The sequence below is a fragment of the Pelmatolapia mariae genome, linkage group LG7 (assembly GCF_036321145.2).
Source record: "Pelmatolapia mariae isolate MD_Pm_ZW linkage group LG7, Pm_UMD_F_2, whole genome shotgun sequence".
NCBI lineage: Eukaryota > Metazoa > Chordata > Actinopteri > Cichliformes > Cichlidae > Pelmatolapia > Pelmatolapia mariae.
In genome coordinates this window covers 53,329,287-53,353,925 of record NC_086233.1, presented here as the reverse complement: position 1 = coordinate 53,353,925, position 24,639 = coordinate 53,329,287, and the positions used below count along the sequence as shown (strand labels likewise).

The 24,639-nt window shown below is 40.5% G+C and overlaps 2 protein-coding genes across 2 annotated transcripts; one reads left to right on the top strand and one right to left on the bottom strand.

The window, feature by feature from the left end:
• Window positions 1–4,488: 4,488 nt before the first annotated feature.
• On the top strand, window positions 4,489–7,368 carry fam174b (family with sequence similarity 174 member B). The gene is made up of 3 exons (XM_063481135.1): window positions 4,489–5,103; window positions 5,802–5,933; window positions 6,707–7,368. Exons 1-3 carry the CDS (start codon window positions 4,823–4,825, stop codon window positions 6,708–6,710), a joined length of 417 nt encoding a protein of 138 aa, XP_063337205.1. The 5' UTR covers window positions 4,489–4,822; the 3' UTR covers window positions 6,711–7,368.
• A 197-nt stretch (window positions 7,369–7,565) lies between these two features.
• st8sia2 (ST8 alpha-N-acetyl-neuraminide alpha-2,8-sialyltransferase 2) lies at window positions 7,566–23,948 on the bottom strand. Its single transcript, XM_063479707.1, has 6 exons — window positions 23,540–23,948; window positions 21,978–22,034; window positions 19,254–19,394; window positions 18,902–19,159; window positions 16,163–16,456; window positions 7,566–12,288 (listed from the first exon to the last, which is right to left on the bottom strand). The coding sequence occupies exons 1-6, from the start codon at window positions 23,635–23,637 to the stop codon at window positions 11,976–11,978; spliced, it is 1,161 nt and encodes a 386-aa protein (XP_063335777.1). The 5' UTR covers window positions 23,638–23,948; the 3' UTR covers window positions 7,566–11,975.
• Window positions 23,949–24,639: the final 691 nt, after the last annotated feature.

The following is a 24,639-nucleotide window of genomic DNA, read 5'->3' as shown; positions in this document are numbered from 1 at the left end:
CTCCACTTCCTCTACAGCCCCATCTAGCTAGCGCTAGCATCATACTGAACATAAAAGAAACGTCCTCCTTTTTTTTCTTTCTTCGGCTGAGCTCATGCCACGTTAAAAACAGCATATTTAAAACATTTTCGTCAGTGAAAGAAGTTAACAAAACATTATGTTGGCCAAGTGTAGCTGTATATTTGTCAGATAGAGCTACATTAGGACGCTAGCTAGAAGTCCAAGTGAACTGCTGGTATATGAGAAAATTTTGTACGAATATTGTTATTAACATTGGCCACGAAGCTACAGTTAGCTTATTGAGGGTATACCAACATTTGAATCTAGTGTGTGCTTTCAGGCTACCCTCTTTTCTTTTCTCACAAATTAAATGTGAAATAGTGTGTTGTTGTTGGGGTTGTTTTTTGGTTGTTTTTTTTTTTTTTTACCATAATGCTGGCCTTCTTTGACCCCCTTCCTTTTTATGGCCTTAAAGGCTTGCCGGGGACCTTAATAACACTTTATTAAGTTATAATACATTTTTTTTGCTACCATGTGAACTCAGCTTCATTGAGGCCTTCAAACAGTCTTTCTTAGCCTAAGATGATGCCATGCTAGATGTGCTATGAAATGAACTTTTTATTTGTTAGTTTTGAACAGAAAATTCTAATATTTAACTGCATAATTTCAAAAAAAAAAAAAAAGATGAATTGAATGGACTGGAAAGATCAAATCTACTTCAGGGTTAAGACATACATGAGGATGTAGCTGGATATAAGCACAGATGTGAAATAGATAACAGAGGTCCACACTGCTTGTGACAACCTGGCAAAAATCAACTGATTTCAGCCCATCATTAACCTTAACTGCAAACAAACAAAAAGAAATAGAAAGGAACACTCAAACTCAAAGAATAATGTAATGGATGCATTGAGAAATCTAATGAGAACAGCCAAACATGGCAAGCTTGGCTTGTTCAGTGAATGCAGCCTTTGTTGGACACTATTTGTTGAAGACTCTGGTATGCATGCACTCCACCCCCATCGTGGGCCAATGAGATGCTCCACACAGCAGCGCATGCTCTTTCCAGTGGAAAATTTCTATAAAAAGATCATCAGCCTAGCAACAGGAGTGCCCCGCTGAGGTATTACAAATTCAGACGCCTCAAGTGAAGTGATCATGGCCTTATTTTAAATGACTGGTTGGATGGATGGTCCTTCCTGAATGCTGAAATCTAAATATTGTGCTCTGAGAGACTGACAGGGGGAAGCTGTGCCCCAATTGTACAAGTGCCACTCCTATTTGGTTCTTAAATGTGTTTATTATAATGTTGCTTTTTGTAATGTATTTAATGTGGTGTAGTTACGGTCATGTAAGGACTTAGGAGCTAAGATTTTATATTTATTTATATAGTCCAGCTTTAATGAAATTAATAAATGCATTTTGGTAAGAAAATAGCGTGTAGAAGTGGTTTTTAAAACCTCTACACACAAATTCACAAGAGATTTGTGTCTCCTCCTGGGGCCATACTGAGGCTCTTTCACTTACTGGGCAAATGTATGAACAACTCTAAACTATAGAGCCAGTAAACAAGTGGAAAACTCACTCCCCTTAATTTAAATATGGAAAAGTATGATACATGTAGTACATTTTATTGACAAAATGACCCGTAAAACAAAGATAATGGTGGATGTATTTGTGTGTAGTTTGGTAGGAAAATGGTAGGAAATTAAAAATTAATCACTAGAATCGCATTTCTATGGAAAATAGTGTGATTAGAATACTTTAAACACATGTGTTAGCACATGAAGGACTACCACTTATATATGTGAGTAAATGTATGGATAAATGATATATATAGTGTCCAACCTACCTTTTTTATACTGTTATTTGTGGTGTTTTTTTTTATGTGTATGACTTTCAACTTCTTTTCTTGATCCTTTCTTAACAATTCTTTAAAAAATTGTAGTTTTGGAGAAACTACACTTATAATGGTAGCTTTAGAGATGAAAAAAGTAAAGTGTAAAGTGTTAACATTTATCTTAAAACACATTTTTTCAGAATTGAAACCTGTAAATGCAGCACTGTTGTAGAAAGGTGTGGATGTTGTCGGTTCTAGCAACGACTGACCCAACAATGGTGTGTATTTACACAGAGGCTGCTATCTATAGTGCAAATACGCTTTAAGTTGACATAAGAACAGGTTCTTATGTTTGATCTTTCACTTCGAAAGATGTGAATACACACAAAATGTGACAGTCAAACAAGGAAATTAATGCTTAAACCATCTTTGAAGGTAAAGAGAAATAAGATTCAAAATAAACACCGTGGATTATAATGGGCATATTTCATAGCACAGGTAATATAGATCCCATAGAGTATAGATGTGTTTCAATCTAGTTTAAGGAAATGCATGACATGATCGCCTCAGTCATAACCTGAGCTGTTTTTCTGTGCAAAGTTCAAGCCCTGTTCTCAGGATGTCACAATATCCTTGTCAGCTAAAAATTTGCATCCTCCCTTTTGAAACAAACTCTTGCCCCACATGGGGAAAACCACAATAAGCAAATACATCTGAGCAAAAATGATTTTACATAATATACATCCAGCCTTTGGACAGTTTATAATGGTTGTTTTGTGTGTCTGTCTGGTATTTGTGCTTCACTTAAACTCCTCTGACATTATTGTAATTTGCGTACAAATCCGTGTTAGATCTTACATCATAAAATACCTCTTCAAATATGAAAAAAGAGTCAACCACTAAATGGATTGTTTGCTTAAAAATGCCTCTGATTCTCGAGGTTTTCGCTAAACAGTGTATGCTGCATGTTGAAACCTCATCTGAGGAGAAAAATGCTTGCTCGATTATTATTTGGTGCTGCCATCTGGTGGACCTTGTTCAGATTAAAGTGTTCTAGTAAGGGAAATGTAGAAAAATACAGAAATAATTAAACACACCACACACACACACACTCTCTCTCTCTCTCTCTCTCTCTCTCACACACACACACACACACACACACACACACACACACACACACACACACACACACACACACACACACACACACACAATCAGACTAGCTTTTGTCTTTGTTTTCATACACAGGGAGTCCCCACAGGTTTGTCTGTGGTCTGATGTCTACATCTACTGTAGTTTTAAGTTCCTCCCTCTACTCTCAGTTACAGGCAACCCTTGTAAAAATATCTTGTAAATATTGCTTCTTCGTTTTTTTGTTTTTCTTACAATAATTCTGATTAAAGACGTAATTTTTTTAATCATTATTTGCATCTATTTTAAGACAGACCCAAAGACACTGATTTAGTTTTTTAATCCTTACTGATGTGGTTGTCAGTGGTTATCACTGACCCACTGACTTCTACGTATTTTCTGGTCAAGATTCCCAGGAATTTGCGGTCGTGACCCCGGTGTCTGCTGCCCTTGTAAAATTGTAAAATTGCGTATGCTACGGCCCACCGTTAGAAGGGAAAGGGCTGCCTTCAATACAGTCGGAAATTTGGGAACTACCAATCGACCTTTAGATGTGCTTGAAGACGTCAGGATACTCTTCAACCTATGAACCGTGTCAGATAAAGTAATGATAAAGTAAAATTGTCCAGGACTTTATGTTGACTACATACCCGCAGACAAGTTGAGATTGCATTTATTCTTAGATTAATTTTTATACTACTTACATAATGTTGAATTTTGATTACAGCTATCAGGACAATTTCACTGTGAAGAAATTATGGTATATGTTTTTGCTTAAACTTGGACATAAATGTTTAACCCACCGTATTTAACTGTTTGTGTGCAGGTGGTCTGGTAACAATGAAAACCACATTTCATGGAGCCATAAACGTGTACACATGAACAGAAATTCATATGTTGTTCTAAAATCACATATAAATAAATGAAAACACTGTAAAATACCAAGAAAAGTAGCTTTGGACTGGACAGAATAAACTGTTTTTTAATTTCCTTCAATGGCTCTTTAAAGGCTGATGACTAAAAATGACCATTTTCTAAAAATTAAATACATTTAAAAGCTGTTATCTATTAACACTGAAACCATATTAGTACCCAGTATCTTGAACTGTGAAGTAGATGGGCCACAGCAACATAAAACCACACCAGGCGTTGTTTCTGTCAGCTAAGGAAAGTCTCATCCAGACATCCACACACTTCTAATAACTTACTCAAAATATGAGCCCTGTTGAAAGGAAATACATGAAATTGGACCTGCACATTTCTGTGATATGTCTCTTGCATTTTATGAGCTTCAGCATTTCTACAGGATTATACGCTTGTCTTTGAAAGCAGCATATTTATGGCTATATTGCTCATATAAAACTTTTATTTATTTATTTTTTATTAAGGTAAGCTACTAACAGGTCAAACTAAAGTTGCCAGCATAATTTTCCCCCAATCCCACGAAGTTGTTGAAATTACACGATTAGCTTGAACGCAGCACAAGCCCACATAATGCTCTTCTTCAGCACCGGGAACAGCGGGTCAGCCTGCAGAGCTCTTCCGGAGGCGGATAATCCCTATCTCTGCGCGAAGTCCTCGTACAGTCAGGAAGGGATCGCTGTAGCTCCCCTCGAGAGGAACACGTTTTGGGATCAAATGCAAGTTACGACGGGGGAAGCGCAGCTTTGAGGACAGCTTGGACGTGTAGAGAAATGTCTGTGCACCTCTCCCTCTGGCTTTATTGTGTAAACAACCAAATCTGACACCGATAAGCGGATTCTCTATAATGTGACAGCTGCTGTCGCCTCTCATCTATTTCGGGAGAAACTACGGGCAGTATCCCGCTTGCGTTTTTATTATTTCAGGACAATGGTGGCACATAACCTGGCCTTAACCTTTATTGCCGCGGCTCTTTGGGGGGTCAGCGGCGAACTACTGCTCACTCCTTCATCTGCGACGCACTTAAATTCAACATCATCATCATCATCCGTCATCAGTCAAGATTCACTGACTAACAATGCCACGGATGCTGCCGTGGGATCCCGGATTTCATCTCTAATGACGTATCTTCCGACCCTGAAAAACATTGTTATTTTCATCTGCGTGTTAACAGCTGCTCTCATCACGTGCCTGGTCATCAAAGTGGTCAGGTAGGCAGGAAAAAACAAATCAATCATTGCAACGGTTGTGAAACTGTAAGAGTAAAAGTCATGCAGACATTATGAGAGCAGGATCGGCATATCGCCGATTAGTGTTGTTCATACATTTGCGTGTGGTTGTTTTGTCCCCGTGTGATGTGATGGAGAAGGGTCTGGGCCTGCTGATTTTCATCTTACGGGGATTTCTAGGCACTGATAAGTTTAACGTCATACTGCCTTATGTAGTCGTTTTATGTGCCTGTAAGCCTTGAATCTAGTGAAGTAGGCTACATTGTTACTCTGTTTACATTTCTCTGATTGCACAGTTTATTTTCGGGCTCATCCAGGTCAGATCTAATTCTGCTAGTTGCTATTTTCCTTTGCAGTCAGACTGTTGATCATATTTCTAATTAATCAGTGAGTTTTTCTTTAGTCCCTAGCATTTAAGAAGTTGATGTAAATAAAAACAGTGTAAGATTGAATAAACTGGAACTTCTTATTTGGGAGGTTGGCGCTTACTTAAGCAACTGATTATCACCATTTTGAAATAATAGTTGCCCAACTTTTTGGGCCAGTCTGAGCACTTTAACACACTCCATATGGCAGAACTAAAGGAAGATTACAACTTCAGGTTGTAGGCTTTGCGATCCAAAAGGCAAAGTTGTAATTCTCTTGCTCACCTCATGTGTGTCGGTTGTCTTTTCTCGCAGATCTGGCAGAAGAATCAGGAAGACTCGGAAGTATGATATTATCACTACACCTGCAGAGCGTGTCGAGATGGCGCCTCTCAATGAAGAAAACGATGATGAGGATGACTCAACCCTTTTCGATGTCAAATACAGGTTGGTTTGTTTTGTTTTTATTTCTTTTGGATCACTTAAGCAATGACAAGTTCATTATGTTACATTCATCATATTCCAAACAGAACCAGAGGAAAAACCCCTTTCCTTCAATTTCTACTGGTCACATAAGCAAGATAAGAAAGAAAAATGAGAGCCTCATGACACTGAGAACGTTCTACATGTATCAGAGAAGAGAAAATGTAGATGTGGATGAGATGCTGACCATGAGAAGCAAAGTGCCATGAGTACTAAAATGATGGCCTTGAAGACAGATCATAAGTTTCTTTGTACAGGTTTTGCTCTTACACAGCAAACATAAGGTTAATGTAGATTTTAAAACACTGATATGTTTTCCTCAGGCGCCTTAATCTTTACTATTACAGCCATAAAATGCTGAAACCCTGATTTGCTTATGCAAAGCAGATTGCACTTTGGTTTTGACTGTGAAATTTTGCACAACGGCAAATTTACCAGCCGTCCCGGAAATTATTTTTTTTTAAGTACAAAGCTTGATTAAAAACTGTGTGTTTGACCAGCTTTGGTCATCCTAAAGAAACACACTACTTTAAGGAAAGACTACTTTAATTCTAATGCACTGTTGACTTTAGGTCTCACCCTTCCGTGCTTTCCATTGTTCACACAGTCACTTCCTCAAAGGGACGCCTTGTTTAGTTGACATTCCTGACTTCCAAGTCAGACAGGACTCTTGGCAGGCAAACACACTTCCTCCTCACTGTGTGCTCGTTAAGTAACTCTAATTTTCTGCTTTGCAGGTGAATACCGGCGTGGACGTCAGCATGTTTGAGCTGATGACTCCCACTTGGCCCGGGACAAGTACAAGTGATTTCCTGTACTTTTTTTTTTTTTTTTTTTTTTTGGGTGTGTGTATGTGTGTGTGCGCGTTTCCAAGTCTTACCATATCAGCAACTTAATGCTGTCTGTGCATGGCTTGTATCTGTGGTTAAATAGTGTTTTGACATCACTGTTCGCTGCTTTGCTAAAGCTTTTATCACGTGAGCCAAATAATCTCCCAGGTTATTTCTAATGTTAGAGATAAGGAGGCTCCAAAAGTCTTTCAGGAATCCTCGGTCTGGAGTTGAGTCGTTTCCAAATCACTTTATCACTCAGAAGTGATGTTTTCTTTTTTATATATATATATAAAAGATAAAAGATATATATGAGTTTATAATCAGCGAATGTCTGCTTTGAAGCCATGTCTGTAATCCAGGGTTAATCACACTTTAAATAACTAAATAAATACATGGTGGTCACTACAGATCATCGCCTAATGTGTAAAATATTCATTTACCAAGAGTACTTTCTTCAACTGTAAAATTTAATTGATATTTTTTTAACCAAAACCAAATATTACCTATATGTACTAACCACTTTGTTGTGCGTATATACTGTTAAAGGCTTTCCGGTCAGGAATGAGCGTACGATATATATATATATATATATATACATATATATATATATACATATATATATATATATATATATATATATATATATATATATATATATATATATATATATATATATATATATATATATATATATATATATATATATATATATATATATATATATATATATATATAATTTTTTTTTTTTTTTTTTTTTTTTTTTTTACCTTGTGTTCTTTCAGACATTCCTGTTTCGCTGCTATCACAGCTGACGTTGACCTTTAAGGTTATCAGATTTGACTCGAAGCGCAAAGACTGTTTGTGTGATATTTATGGAGTATATACCAGTTTGCTATGAATGTGAATCTGCTGTTATCAAGTGTGCTGAAACATGCTTAATCCTTAAAAAAAGGAACCGCTGAGCAGGATCGGCGCCGCGTGTGGAGACTGCAGTCATGCCGCCACAGTGATTAACATGCGCCCAGTATCTTATTTTCAAGGCCAAGTTAAAGTTTGACTTTTGAGGGTCAAAGTCCAGTTACTCGCTTTAAAAATATCCCCAAATTTGATATTCTTTATACGAGCTAACAAATTAAAGTCCCTCACTGTAATATCCACTAATGGCTAACTGACGTCTTCTCATAAAAGAAATTTTCCTGGGCTATGATTGTATTAAAGGCCACTTTTGACATTTGGGGAAAAGTGATTGTTACTTTTTATAAATACTAAACAACTATATTAAAAACTCATATTAAAAAAATTACGATTATCTATCTAAAGTTTTATTCAAAGTGAATGAAAGGAAAAGCAGAAGAGATCACAAGACTCTCACGTCTCCGTCTGCCCAATAACGATAATTACATTGTTTGAGGAGCGAGGCAGAACAGAAACAGATGAGCTTTTCTGCAGCACACGGTTGCGCGGTTGCCATCTGTGACCTTCTCTTTTAATCCAAACTGTTATCTGATAGTGCACTGTGGCCTGCAGGTGCAGCTGTTTCCAAGTGACCTCCATCCTCGGTTTAATAAGAAAATAAAAAGACTGCCGTGACCAAACTTGCACAATCAATTTATCGTTTTCTTTCTGGGAAAAAGATTTTCTTTCTCTCCCCACGCCTGTCTGAAATAAAGTGTTTGACATTTTGGGTAATACTGGATGTGTTTATTGTCTTGACAGAATCATTCATTGAATCATATGTGAATCAAACTTGTAAACATACTGTATTTTTTTGAAATATGATGTTCTGTAATATTCCTCAAGCTGGCTGCTGTTATTTACTGTTTTCCACTTTTTCTCTTCTGTCCCGTGTCTTTAACTGTTTGTGCAGAAAGCTGCAGATCAATGTGTTTGTGCCTGCTCAGACAAAGATGCCAACCTTTTGCAAAGTTTTTTTTTTTTTTCTTTTTCTTGTCTGGAGTTGTGTGAAATCATGGAAAAACTTCACCGAATCATCTGCTGCAGATGGTCGCTTGTAAAGAGAAATTAAAGCTGTAGCGGTGAAACTAATTTCCATGATTCCGCATTTTACCCAAAAACAAAAAAGAAAAAAAAAATTACAAGTGGAACTGTTTTAAAAGTTTATAGTAAACAAGCCCCTGCTTGGTTTCTGACACAGATGTGCGTGTAGCCCTGTCTGTTTCCTCAGTTTCCATTTATTTGAAAAACCACTGAAATAAACCCGCTTCCTTTGAAGTGTCAAGGAAAAATTTTGTGTATTTTTTTGCCACAGAAAAGTACATTCACGTTGTCATAAATGCACACGTTAAGCATCAGTGAGTCACACTGAGGATCATAAAAACAAACAAAAAGACTGGAATATGCTCAAACTGTATCCATTAACACAAGACAAACATGCAAAAGCGAGTATTAGTTTGCTGTAATTTGCACATTAAACAGATGTTAACAGGGTATGTGGGGGGGGGAGCAAGATAAAAACTGTACAATCTTCAGAGCAGGGAACATGTGTGAGAAAGTTTTTCTCATCTGTGGCAAACTCCACATTCTGGGTTAATTAACTTAATAGCGTTGGTCACAAACCGTTTCTATTTTTGCCAAAGTCAGACAAGCTCACACAAATAAACCTTTCATTGCTTCAGACTGCTGACGTCTCTAGTACAACTTTCATGTCTATTCTTAACTTAATTGGCGGTGTAATAAGGCCGACATGCAAGTCAACAGGCGCATCCTGTCAAAACAACACTTTTTGTGGACAAATCACATGGCTGAGAGCGCATGAGAGGCTATTTGTTTAGCTATGGAGCTCTTGGAATATTTCAAATGCTTCCTTTAATTTTCTATAACAGAGGCATATTGTTACGGAAAAATACCCAGAGCTTTTTGGCCAAAATCTCAACATTGAGATAACTCCAAAAAAAAAAAAAGCCCAAAACAAAACCCCTTTTGATGAGGTGGATCCTCGAAGTACAAAAATATAATTTAATCTTGTGTTAAGATGTTCCAGTTTGAAAAGCCAGTCTACTACTGGCCTTAAAATGTACATAAAAAGGAGTTTGTATCCTGACTGCAGGCCTACGACGAGACGTTTTTTGCATACTCTGTTTTTATTTTAAATTGATAACTAGGTTAAAGAACTCACAGTCAAATAAAACCTTTTATAGTGTCTGGGCATGGGGATGGTCCACTTAGGGACTGGTGGAATTTATTTATTATAGGCACAATACTATGTATCAAACTATTATATTGGTTTAATACTAATTCCAAACATGCTCTACAAGAAAAATGAACACATCACTCTACCTCCATATTTCTTAAAGTGTGACCTGTGAGCCTGTAGCAGCTCTTGGTAACATGTTACGAGGTCTTTCAGGGCAACAAAGAAAGAAATGCACTAGTTTATATTTAACTAATCCACACATCAAACTATCCTTTACACTCACTGGCCACTTCGTTAGGTTACCTTGCTAGTAAGGTGCTGTAGATCTTTTTTGCCCTCAGAGCTGCCTTAATGCTTTATGGGATATGTGCTGGAAACATTCCACGACCACCCGTTGTGGTCTCCTGTCGCTGTGCCCCGTCTGCTTCAAGGTGCAACGTGTTGTGTGTTCAGAGAAGCTCTTCTGCATATCTGGGTTGTAACAATAATTTGAGTCAGCTTAAAGCAGTCTAGCCATGCTCCTCTGACCTCTGACATCAACAAGGCATTTCCACCCAAAGAACTGCTGCTCACGATCCAGTGAGCTCCTCTCTTTATCAGGCCATTCTCTGTAAACCCTACAGATGGTTGTGTGGGAAAATCCGAGCAGATCAGCAGATTCTGAAATACTCAGACCAGCCTGTCTGACACATAAATCACCTTTCTTCCCTATTCTGATGCTCAGTTCAAACCTAAGCAGGTCATCTTGACCACATTTGCCAACATTCCCAAATGCACTGCTGCCTCATGATTGGCCGACGAGATATTTGCGTTAACAACCAGTTGAACAGCTGTGCCTAACAAAGTGGCCAGTGAGTGTAGCAGCACATATCTGTGTTACAGCCATTATAGCAGACTAAACCTTTCTACCACTGACATATATAGCTGGTGTCAAGAAATGCAACACTGAACATATTAAATGTCGCAAAAAGTCAATTAAAAACACAAATAACAGACACGTCACACACATTTCCAGTGTTTGTGATGTGTGCAGACCTCTCCCTACATTTGTCATAAAAACCTTGAGAACCCTTGCTCCACATGAATAAAGGCATACAGATGTCCAGCTCGGGGTCCTCTCAGTGATATTTCACTGAAATAGCTGCTGATTGCGACTTAATGTTAATTTAAAAGCACATTATGGAGCTTGCTTGTTCCCAGGTTTGTAAGGAAGCCAACAAATACATTCATCTCAAAAAGTAAACCTCTTCTTACTACAAACATCCAGCTACCGTCTCGCCCTCCAGTGAGGAAACAGGGCTGGTGCTCTTTGAGGAAAGTTTACAAAGTGGGTTTACCGTTGGCAAAGTCTAAGTAAACATTCGTATGTGAACAGCTGGTACACTCCTCCATTATGCTCACGCCTTCCTTTCTTGATTTGGTTCTCAAGGTAACCTGACTTTTATAGACGGTGGCTCTGGTTTATTGGAGGTTTGAGTTTTTGCTTGTTATTAACCTTCTAACATTAAAGTAAGGTTATGTCATAGAAAGCGTTTAAGAGATTCCACTTCAAAGTGTTTTAAAAAGAAATGTTGGTCCCCTTTTTTCCTCTATCGTCATTCTTCCTGATTATTAAGTGCTTCCATCTTGTGGCTCAACAAGCGAACCAGTAATTTAACAGCTCACAAAACACCCCTAAATTGAGTCTTATCATCACAAAGTTGGAATATGAATTTCAGAGCCAGCCTTATTAACTTTTAACACTTGTGGGATGTCAGCTACTTTTAATTTAGTATATAAAAATGAAATTATATTTATTAATTTATTTAATCAACACACATACAGACACGCAAAAAAAAAAAAAAAAGATGTGCTTGTGGAGAGACCTCAGGCCTGAGGGTGGAGTTGGTCACTCTTTGAGCTTGAAATAGAAAAATTGTTCATTCCAGCTGTTGAAAATAAGTTAATTCAAGTCTCATAAAAGTGCTAGCAACGAGAAAAACTGCTCGTATTCAAGTCTGCTTGCCGCAGAACCTTCTGCTATTTGCTCTGGAGATCTTTCTGTGGTCTCTGCTGGATGCCACAAACCCCAGTGTGGAGCCGTAGCGCCCCCTGTCTGTGCAATGTGCTCAGGGTCCTGAACTCCAAAGGCATGGTGTGAGGACTCGAGCTGGAGGTGTACTCATATTTGAGGGTGTCGTAGTAGTGGTATTTAACCGGTTTGCCTTGCGGGTCGAGCGAAAAGGGCCAAAAGCCGTAAAGGTGGATCTCCTCGCAGAAGCGAGTGGCCATTGTGTACATGAGGAGGCCGGTGGTCGGACGTTTGATGTGGACGTTGTTCGTCAGCCAGTACCTGCAGATGCAGACAGAGACAGAGCTGTAAGATAAGACATTCAGGGACAAAACGAGACACTCGGACAGAACCAGAACAAAAGGATGAGCGATTAAGGTGTCCATAACTCTTTTCTGGGTACACAGTGAGCTCTGCATTCACTGGGAAGAACCACTTTTCTCCTTCAGTAAGAGGAGGAGTTGAATCCTGCGTGACACAAGCAAAAATAGAGAGTTTGACCAACACCTTTCTGATGTAAACACCAGTTGTGGCCTCACAACTGTCTCACATATTCCTAAAGTCTTCTGTAGGTCAGCTGGTTTAACAATTTCAGTTCTTAAAGATTAACAGTTTTTCAAACGTGATGACTGGCTGCTTTCTTCCCCCTCTCTCTTGTTTTTTACCTTTGAGTTTTCCACTGGTGATTGGTTGAAGCTGTAGGAAATGGGATTTTTAATTTTGTGACAGTGGTTTACAATTATTGCAGTTCTATTGTTAAGCACATTTGCAAGGCTGGTAGCATCTACAGGGGAAAGAAAATTACTTCTATCTGTCGAGAGTTGGATTTTTTCACTGCAGTTGCAGAACTGCAGTAACTCCTGGCTGCTGAATTTGACATTAAATCAAAATATTTAGGTGGACGATTTTTTTATGTTTTATTTTTTTGCAGAGTGTTGCTGAGCAGCACAGACTGTATGTTCTTTTCACTGCGTGAGCCTTTTTAACAAAAGCTGCAGACGCTACAGCTGCTCTGCACGACCATTTTCTTTACCTGAGGTGACTAGCAGCTCCTGTGACAGTGACGTGCCACACGCTCCCCTTGGGAGCAGCTTCGGGGACAGATGGTCACACGTTCGCATGCATCAGCTTCATTTTCCTTTCCAGTCACTGGCCCATTTGCCCAGCCTTGAGGCCACAACAGCCTCTCTTCTAACACCCTCTATAGTTAATGTGGAAGCTCGTGTTGAGATGCAGCAGCAGTAACCTCCCACTCTAATCAGCTCATGAGCCGTGCAGGACAAACAGTGGGCAGGAGAACAGGGTTTAATTATCAGTGGCATCATCCGAGGTGAGATTTGAGTTTGGTTGCGGTGAATATGAGCACATAAGATTTATTGTCTACTGCAAACTACCACGATTTAAAGTTCAGCTTTTCCGAGGAAAGGTCAGGGGAGCATTTATCAGGCACGACTATCGATTTAGGGCAAAGACTGTTTCTTATGGTCTGTAAACAAGAAAAATCATGGCTGGTTGTATCTCATTGCAATACCGAGAGTGAGTTGGAGCATAGAAAATGGCATAATTTGGTCACCGACCAGCGGTGGTTGTTAGGCTTTTAACGAGGCAGGAAAGAACCAGGGCAGAGTGTGCTAATGATAACAGAGGCGAGGACACACAAACAATAGCAGAGAGGGATTCAAATGCACTTTAGGACATTTGACATCAGTGTAAAGAGGACTTCTTAAAAAAAATCACTGACAAGCTATTAAACAAAAAAAGATAACAGTAATGATAATAAATGGAATTTATAACATGATTAACCAAATGCACTAAACACAACACATTAAACCACAGCGTAGCAGCTTTTCCTATTATCTGAGCTATTCAGAAGCTCCGGAAAAAGCAGCAGAGGGAACAAATCAACAACATTTGCAAATAATTAAAGCAAACTGATCTTTTCACAAGCTCGTATAAATCACGCTAAAGAGCTGACGGGAACATGTGATCACTGAGATTTTGACTTCGCCTCATCAGTGAAGCCTCAGCGTGACGCTGAATTGTGAAATGTGTGTATTTGCTTTCTTGCAGAGAATCAAGTCAAAAGATTGACTTTATGAACACCATGAGGTCAGTCCACACAGCTTTTTAATGCAGCATCTCTGCTGGTTGCCTGGTAATGTCACGGTGTCGGGTGCAGGACTCGCTGCTCCCTGCTTTTTAAAACAAATTTTTTAACCAAGATAGAGTCAAATGGTGGGAGCGCTGTGACTCAATGGAAATGTCATATTATATTTTGGTCCAGCACCACCTCTGACCCCGTGACTTTTCTTTTGATTCCACCACGAGGATGATATTTTGGTTTCATTTTGGAGTGATGATGCAGGTTAACCTATCCCAGCTGTAACTGGGCAGGACCATCTAATCAAACCACACAGGGCTCCTGTGAATGATTACGAAACGCTGGGTGACTCTCACACTTTAGCCACGGTATCTTTGCTGTGAAGTACAGCAGCTGCTTAAAGACTGGTCTGCTGCACCATGTTGATTACCATGCGTGCTAAGCACTATGGAAAAGCCTTTCCCAAGCATGGTGGGCAGACACAGCACTGAATTTCTGGAGAATTTTAACTTCCCTCTGTGCTCAGGCAGCTTTAGTGGAAAATGTGCACAAGGAGATGGACTTAAACACCGTGTGTGTCCTTGTGGACTTGTACTGAATCCTCTCATGCACCCTCCCCTCAAAGCAAGCATTCAGCATTGTGCGGGTGCAGCACTGTTGGACAGAACTAAGCAGCATATGCAAACATTCAACTTGAACAGACACACACAAAGCATGAGGCAAAGAGACCAGGCTAATACTTTTCCTTTCCTTTCCTCAAGATATTCACACCAAGCTAAATGCTTCTTACCTGACATGACATCAGACAAGACTAGAGCTGAATCAACATCTGCCTATGTGAAAGAAAGCACATTTCCCAAATTGACCCCATCACATTATATCCAGGGTTAAATTGGTATTTTATATATAAAGTGGGCCTATTTTATATTTTCTTTATTTTTTTGTCACAGTGCTCATTTTGGGAAAAAGAAACCAATTTCTTTTCCTCTCTTTTTTTCCGAGTTTCCACAATTTACAAGTGTCCCATAAATGTGTCACAAGCAGGCAATCCTAAAGCTGCAGGCTTGAAAAGAGGACAGCTATAAAAGGAGACAGCAACCGAACAAATGAGTGCGATTGTGCCTGTTTAAAACAGCCCTGTGCAGAACAGACAGACCGTCTGTGGAAAGCAAACACATACAATGAGATAAAAGTGTAAACAAAGAAATGTCGTTCATACTTGTTCAGCTGTCTTTGTGAGATTTTTTTTAATTACATTTTTTAAAAGTTGGCACTTTTCTGTCATGCTTTCAAATTTCAAGGCCCTTTTTGAGGGTTAAGACTAAGCTTAGGGTTAAAATTAGAATTAGGTTCAGGTTAGTGTTTGGCAGTTAGCTGTGATCCTAAACTTAGGGGTGAGAGGCAAAAGTAAAGCACAGAACGATAACGGCACAGCACAGCAGTCACTCTTTTAGTCAAAATCTTGTGAGCCATTCATTCAAATGACGTCAAACTGGGCACTGCACTCAGCCAGGGACCCCACTAATACCCCTGCAAAATTTGAAGTGGATTGAAAGAACAGTTGGAGAACAGATGGACGGACAAACCGAGATTCCTCAAATTATTAGAAAGAAGTTATTGTCCAAAATAATACTCAATTTGGCTTTCCCAAAGACAAAAGCACTGACAGTTTCAGCAGTAAGTTGGCTTAAATGGAGGCAGAAGTGAGCTAAAATGGCTTGTTACAAATAGAAGATCAACTAAAGGCTGCACAGTGGGGAGGGACGTTTAACCAAAATAAGTCATTTTTGGAACTGTGAGTCATGCAAAGCTACTCAGTCAGAGACCCAGAATAAAACTATAGGGCTGAAAAATGAGCATAACAGTTTCTCTTTTAGGTAAATTTGATAGGTGGGCCCTTGAGTGGAGAAAGGCAGAGTAGCTTTATCTCACCGACTGCCCCCGGTGATCAGCTGTGCTTAAAAATAGCCACCTGGGCTGCAGATTAGGCTTTGTCAACCCCTCTGAGTATGCTGCTTACAGGTGTTCTTATAAGTCTGTGCTTGAGCATCTTACCCTCTGACGGCATGGAGAAGGCGCAGCGATGGAAAGGCGGTGCGTATGTCTACGGTGTGCAGCAGGATGAGACGCAGTGCCCACTCCACGCGCTCCTCTCCCCCCTTGGCCATGAAGGCTGGGATCCACAACACGCTGCCGCTGAGGCTTCGAAGACGCCGTAAGAAGCGCTCCTTCCACTCGTCGGTGACCAGGTCCTGGAAGGCTCGCTGCACTACTGACGGGTTCATGGTCACCAAGTTGGTCCGCCATCCCACGTCCTGAAAGTATTCCTCCACCGGTGCCAGGTTACACCTTAAAGCAAAGAGCGTTCAGTTTTAACATGGGGAAATGCTCTATTAAACACCTAGAATTTACGCAAATGAATCAAATATATGGTTTGCCAATGATGTGTAAGGCTTTTACAAGTATACAAAAGTAAAGAAAGTCAAAATTTTCCACCTTTATGTTACAGTTAAAGCTCTGATATCCTCTATGAAGGCAACTTTTAAGTAACTTTCACCTCCCTATGTGGTTCTGATTAATGAAACACTGGTGGATAACTGACGGGTTACATTAAGCCAGCAATCGTGGAAGCTGTTCTATCATCTCATCGTGAAACCTTGACGAGAAACTTTTGTTTATTCGTTTATTTTTTCCACGTAATTTATCAACCATCTGTTTCCCCCCCACCACCCAAAGTCTGAAGAGTGAAACAGAGCAGAAGTAAAGGTGAAATTCAGCAGGAAAGCAGGGTGGCATTTTCTTCATTGATGTTAGTCTCCGCCTGAAAGTAAATGTCAGAAAAACACAAAGCTGGCAATTATCCTCACAGCGAAACATCTCCATTCTGTACAGCGGGGCGGGGAGGAGACATCAGGAGGCCTTGTTGTTAATACGTTTTTATCTCTTATCTACACACTGATTACAGTGTTTGTTTAGTCTGAGCACTTCAGATCTGCGGGGTTCGTTCATATTTTCACTGATAAATTACCAGGACTTCTTTACTTTCAGTCAAACTTTCATCATCTGAAACATCAGTGTAAAAAGAATCAAAATTCAGTGCAATGACTCTTAACTAAAAATTAATGACAAGTTTTATATAAAAGCCATAGGTTATCTAGAGCTGCCTGTCCCAGCTTTTGCTTATCTTTTTAAATTTTAATTCAGTTGTTTCACTTAGTATCCACTGTGACTTTGCTTGTTTCCGTTTAGTTTCAGTCTTAGATTTAGTCTTTATTAATTATTGTTGTATGGAGGGAATATGTCAGACGCATGATTTAGTAAAATCAGTACAGGTATTAGAATAAAAACACAGAACCTCTTGAAATCACAGTCTTGTAGAAATCCAGAATCTCAATAAATACATATATCAAAGCCTCATAAGGCAATTTTTGATTAAACAAAAATTATTTTGTTCTGTAAGCCTCGTGTTTACTTAATTGCTCCCTTTTTGTGACTGGTCTGGTGCCGCCAACGCCATGCCATCTCTTTCATAATCTATTTTTTAAACCATAATTATAAAGTGAATCACATTTGCCAGATTTGCTAAAACTTCAGCAGGCTTTGGAATTAAAACTTTAATTGCCACAGATTTGATATTTTTTAAATTAATTAATTAATTAATTTGAGCAAATGAACCCTGGATCTTTTATCTGTGTGGGTGTTCTCCGCTCTGGGTGTTGTGTTTTACATCTTAATGGTTGCTGTCACTGTCCACAGCAGCTAATGTACCCACTGCAAAGAACAGCTGGTGCATGATGAGCTGAAGCAATCTATGTACCCCGAATGCTGTCAACCTACTTTGTGGGAACCGAGCGAAGGGCAGGGAACTATATTTAGCTGCAACATTATCTGCCGATCGGATATGTGAGCACAGAAGCAAATTCCTCCGCTTCTCAAAATGACACATTTCCTGTTCTGTGACTTCAGCCGACCATTACCGCCATCGCCTGGGATTATTATGATGCTGAGGGAGTCTAGAAATCATGACCTCTTCTCATCAGGGTAACACGGCAGCACAAGATACAAGACAGATAGGCATACAACAGAATCCACTCGTGAAAGGTGTGCAAGACTTTGAGCTATCGATCAACCAGCGCAGTGAGGTGCTGCTTTAATTCTAACAACACTGATTTCTGAGAGGGTGCAGGTTGGGCGGTTTTGTTCGATCATGCCTAACTCCAAAGATAATTTAAACCAGAACACTTTTCTCTTTTTTTTCCATCTGCCAAATATAATACAGCCTTGACAGGCTTTTTTTTTCTTTACCTCTAGTGGCAGGTATGAATGGTGATACATAACCCACTCAGGGACTCGCGAGCTTGCACCCAAACACAAACAGACCTGGCTGATGGCTTCGCAAACAGCGCGCTCTGCTAAATGAGAGCAGGGCCCAGGAGAGCACCGGTGTTTCTCTGAAAAGCACAACGTCTTACCGCTGGATGCAAAGGCTGTTCAAAATGTCAATTTCATGTATAATCGTGCATCTAACAGCTCTCAGCTTGATAGTTGGCTCCCAAATTTAAGCCATCAGAGAAGCTTTGACAGCTTTTTCAAATGCGCAATTAAAATATTTCCAGCCGTGTGGCCACCAGCTATCGATTATCATACTAATATGAATTATACACTCAGTGCAGGAGATAAGACAAGCCTAAAACTTAATGCACCAATCTATTTCAATTATAGTCCATTTTAACTGCTGTGTTTTCTGATTTATTTCAAGCAAAAGGCTTCTAAGACTTAAATCACCCATGCTACCTGATAACAAAGTCATGAGAGTCAATCTCAGGCCCACAGCTGCTGTTCAGAAGGATCCCGGAGTTGCCCACGATGGCACAGCGCCTGTAATGCTGGTTTTTCATGGGGGATACGGTTGGCAAGAGACGGTAGAGATTTTCTGAGATGTTTGTGGTACTGTGGCGATCAAAAACATAGTGGATGATATCTCCCGGTTTCAGCGTGCCCTTCAGAATCGAGATGTCTCTCTCCGGGTCGAGGAATCTCAGAATGTTTTTCCTGTGAAAAGAGAAAATATGCGCCAATTATGACCGCCCGTCTACAGCGAAGTGTAAAACCTTGTGGAGATAATTGTGGAGGGTGATAAAAATACCTGATGAGGTGGGAGAGGGTCTTATTGAAAGTCCAGCTGTTTGACAAGTGTTTGGCAGTGTTATTGTAGATTGGACGGTGACGATATGTCTCTGCGCTTGCTGTTGTCAAAGCAGTGGGGTTTACATGTACCTCAGCTTTTCTAAATGACAAGAAAAAGTCGTGTTACCAACACACAGTTCAAAAAAATGATGCCTGTTATCTCCTCCATGTATTGTTAGAATTTGCCCCATCCATTTCTAAATCTAAAGGCTGTTATGTCAAGCTTTTCCTTCTCCTAACAGACTAAAAACAGAGAGGGTTGCATGCTGTACAGAATGTAACCAAGAAAAATATGTGAATCTGAGTGTACCAAGGTAGAGTTACAGTACAAGAAAACTAGATTTAACAAATGACTCTATGCGGATTTATACTTTATTACTTTGTTTATTACCGGCTTTGCTCTTTTCCAGTCCCTTGGTTCATCTTCTATGTGTGAAATTTTGTTTCATTTCCTCTTCCTTTATCCCAACTTATTTCTGATTGGTTGCCACTTGCAAACAGAAGGTTTAAACAGCAGATTGCCGATTAGGGCTATCCCCTCTTTGTGACCTAATACAGAGCCAGTAGTAGGAAATAACATATCAAAGTGAACTTTTTTAGTACACTGAAGCCTGAATTTTTCCACATATGGCATTTTTAGTTATTCCCATGCTGGCTCCATTATTTGAAAATTTCGCCATTTTTAATAGGAGCATCTACCATCAGTAAGCCCAGAAAATGAGGAAAAGTAAGATAGGTCAACTTAAGATGAAAATTTGAACTGGAACATGACATCTGATGGGGCTGCTCGATCACTGGCCATTTTGATAGGGACACCTGTTCAACTTCTCATTAATGCAAATATCTAAACAGCCAGTCACATGGTATCCATTTAGGCATCCAGACAAGACACCCTGCTGAAGTTCAAACTGACCATCAGAATGAGAAAAAAATGTAATTTAAGTTATTTTAAAAGAAGCATAGTTGTTGGTGCCAGATGGTATCTGAGTATTTCAGAACCTGCTGATATACTAGGATTTTCCCATGCAACCACCTTTAGGGTTTATAGAGAATGGTCCAAAAAAGAGAAAAGGCACTGTTGATGTCAAAGGTCAAAGGACAATAGTCTGTTGTTGGTAAAGTAAATCAAATCACCACCTTTAAAAGCAAGGTACAAACACGAGCATCTCTAAATATTAAACATGTTGAACCTTAAAATTGATGTGCTATGGCAGCAGAAGACCACACCTGTGGGACTCCTCTCAGCCATTAACAGAAAACTGAAGCTGCAGTTCACATGGACTCAACAGAAGACTGGGAAAACATTGTCTGGTGTGATGAGTCTTGATTTGCTTCGACATTTGGACGGTAGGGTCAGAATTTGGCACGAACAACACAAACATGGATCGATCCTGCCTTGTATCAATGGTTCAGGCAGCCAGTGGTGGCGAAATGGTGTGGGGGATTATATCTTGGCATACTCTGGACTAATAAGAACCAGCAATACTAATGGCTGAGTATTGGTGGTGAGCATGTGAATCCCTTTACAACCACAGTTGACCCATCTGTTGATGACTGCTTCCAGCAAGATAACGCAACACATCACAAACCATTTCAAACTGTTTTTTTTGAACATGTCAGTGAGTTCACTGTACACACACAGCTCCCACACTCACTCGATCCCAATCCAATACAGCACTTTTGGGATGTGGAGGAACAGGAGATTCGTAACATTGGTAAATGGCCTGTATTTGTATAGCGCTTTACTAGTCCCTAAGGACCCCAAAGCGCTTTACACATCCAGTAATCCACCCATTCACGCACACATTCACACTGGTGATGGCAAGCTACATTGTAGCCACAGCCACCCTGGGGCGCACTGACAGAGGCGAGGCTGCCGGACACTGGCCTACTGGCCACCACCAGTAGGCAACAGGTGAAGTGTCTTGCCCAAGGACACAACGACCAAGACTGTCCAAGTCGGGGCTCGAACCGGCGACCTTCCGAATACAAGACGACCTCCCAACTCTTGAGTCACGATCACCCATTGATGTCCAGCTGACAAGTCTGCAGCTAACGTGTGATGTTATCAAGTCAATATGGACCAAAATCTCTGAGGAATGTTTCCAGCATGTTGCTGAATCTGTGCTACAAAGAATTAACTCACTTGAAGCAAGAGAGTGGTCCAACCCAATGCTAAAAAGGTGTACCTAATGAAGTGTCTGGTGAGCACAAATGCTGCTTCAGATTCTTAAGGACTTGCGGCAGGCTATATCTAAGTACAGATAATATTACTTCTGCTTAAGTATCTGATTCATTCAGCCACTGCTCCAAAAAAGGACCTCCTTGACATGAACAATAACTTAAATGCAGTAGAGTGATGTTCTGCAAAATACTGCAGTTTCCTTAAAGTTAAATCCAGCTTTGCTCACATGGCAGATGTTTGCATTGTCACATGGATACCACACAAACGCACATACACACACATACTTTGATGGGTATTTATAGCGGCTGTGTCTCGCCTTAAAAAAACTAATGAGACGCTCACTTTGCCTGACTCACTGTGGCATCATAGCTGTAAAGGATTCAGTGACCAATAGCAAGCAAAAATTACCCAGAGAGACCATTTAGCTACCCACTGGTGTTCTACAGCTGTGTGTGTGTATGTGTGTTTGTGTGTGTCTGAGTAGATAAGATTTCAGACCTGTGTGGTTTGGGGATGAGCCGGTGCAAGTTCATCTTCTTTGAATGTCCAATATTTCTGAGTGGGAAAAAAAAAGGTTTAGATTGAATTATGAATCACTTACTGCAGTGTAGATTCTTACACTGAGCTGTATCCAGCAGCAGGCATACTGTACATCACTCTTACAAGACAGAATAAAGGTGAAAAGCACACATCAAGGCATTTTTAGAGAACTCCACTGTGGACCCATTTGCTGATGTAATGAGGGGAAATTTGGCCTTAATGGGGCCCCATTATACTGAAAGGAAGATTTTCTTTTCAAGGGGGAAAAGACTGATCGCTTTACAAGGGTGTTGAATGCATCAGGCAAAATGCATTTACAGTAAATATACTGTATATGCATTCAGATTGTTAAGCTTCAGGCAATTTTGCAATCGTGACCTTGGTCACATCTAATAGGCGACTTTAAATATAGGAGTGAAGAAGTGAAACACCGGAGTGCTACCGGGGCTCCTTTCATTCGTTTTACAATCCCGGTGGCCTTTAAATATATTGTTATAATCATATTAGCCTGAATTTTATGCAGGAGTGGAATTGGTTCTGGTGCTTCTCCCACGGCAAATCACAAACCAATGTGACCTCATTACAATGTGAGCCACAGCCGGGTAATTGCTTTCAAAACAAAATGTTCTTGCTCAAAGGGGAGAAATGCAAAAAGACAAAAGCTGCATAGAGAGGTAGATTTTTTTTCTTTAAAAGTGAGTTTTTGTTTTTTTGGGTTGTTTTTTTTTTGCCATTCAGGTAACAGGACATCTTTACATCTATGTGATGATTATGAAGCGAAGCAGAGGAGGATGTAGCCCTGCTGAGGTCTGGCTGGATTTTTTTTTTTTTCTTTTTTGGAGCCTGCATGTTTTTCATGCTAAATTAAGAATGGATCTTCTTGCAGGTCAAACGTGAGTGTGTGAATTGGAGGAATCCTGCGGCAACATTTCAAACTCTGAAAATGAAAAAGAAGAAAAATATATAGAGGAGACCCTCTTTTTGTTGTCATTCTTTTGCCCCTTCACCCCTTTTGTCTCTCTTACACACACACACACACACACACACACACACACACACACACACACACACACACACACACACACACACACACACACACACACACGCTTCCCCCTTCTCTCTTTCTCTCCCCTCTCCCCCTTATAGTATAAATGTATCCTATCCCGCATGCAGCCTGCTGCAAGACAAATAGCCTAATCCTTGGAGACCCAGGCAGGCGGGCTGCTGTAGGAACAGCTGCTCCTGCTGCACCCAAGTGTTACAAATGTAGAAAACAAACCTCGCACACTCCGGCATCCCAAACTCCGAACTTCATTTCAATTCAAATAAACTCGTTTATTCCACTCAGTCAGCCCCCTTTTCCCTCCCCTCACATCACACATCGCACCTCAAATCTTCTGAGAAAGCCTTAAGGAAATAACCTGCTGGGTAAGAAAACAATGGGCATCATCATCTCTCTCTCTCTCCCTCTCTCTCTCTCACACACACACTGCGTGGATAAATCACGGCGGGATACTTACGCAGTTTCTTCCTCCACTTCTGCAATATCATCAATTATCAAAAGCACAACCAGCAGCGTTACAAAGCCGAACAACAGTGTGCGGAATACAAGCGGCATGGCTGAGAGGGGGGGGGAGGCTGCAGCCGCCGGGGGGCCGGGGGGAGTCCCTCCGTTTAGCGAACACTGACTTAAATGAACCTCCTTGTGTTTTCCATTTAGAAAGCGAAAATCCGCTCAGTCATCTGTGCCTTTGTTCTTTTCGCCGGAGTCGGACACTCCCCGGCGAGCTGCGGTCCTTCCTCTCTCCTCTCTCTCTTCTCAGATGTTCAGTTGTGTGTGTTTCTGTTTCCCGACGGGGCGATGCTGCTGCTGCTGCCGCCGCCGCTGCTGCCGTCTCCGCTCTTCCCTCTATTCCCCAGTCAAACTTTGAACGCGTGCACCTACAGAGCCTGCCATGGGAGCAGCGAGATGTGGACCACATGCAGTCTTAAAGGCGCAGGGGCCAAACTCTCCCATCTTCACTCCCCCCCACCCGCCCACTCCACATCCACCATCCACTCGGCCGGTTTGATCTCACTCTCCAGGTTGCTGCTCCAGGTGTTGCTGGCGCACGGAGTGAGGAGAGGTGAGAGACTGCAGCAGTGTGGAACCAGCTTGCACAGGTGTATGAGGCAAGTGGTTAAAAAAAAAGAAAAAAGAAAAAATCAGGCATGCATGAATCATCTGAGTGCAGTATTCAAGCAGGCATGTGTGGTCTGAAAACCCACGTTATCAAAATAAAGGTCATAGCTGCACACAAGCAGATCTGACTCCCACTGAAGGTGATGGGGACATCTTTCTGTAGCCGTGCTCACCACTGTTGGAAACTACTTGTGTGCATTTCATAGTCAGCTTTAGTCATTACTTGGTTTAGAGCATTAGGGAGCCCTATATCTATCTTTTTTTCTTCAGATTTCTAATTAAAAATGAATCCCAAATTTTGTCAGTAACAAGAGTGAAATGCACATCTTTGGAAAGGAGATGCGGCACATCTTCTCTTTACCACCAGACCGGAGTGGCATTTGAAAAAAATTTCTATCTAATCAAAAAAACTGTAAATAGCCTTGCAGCAGTGAGTCA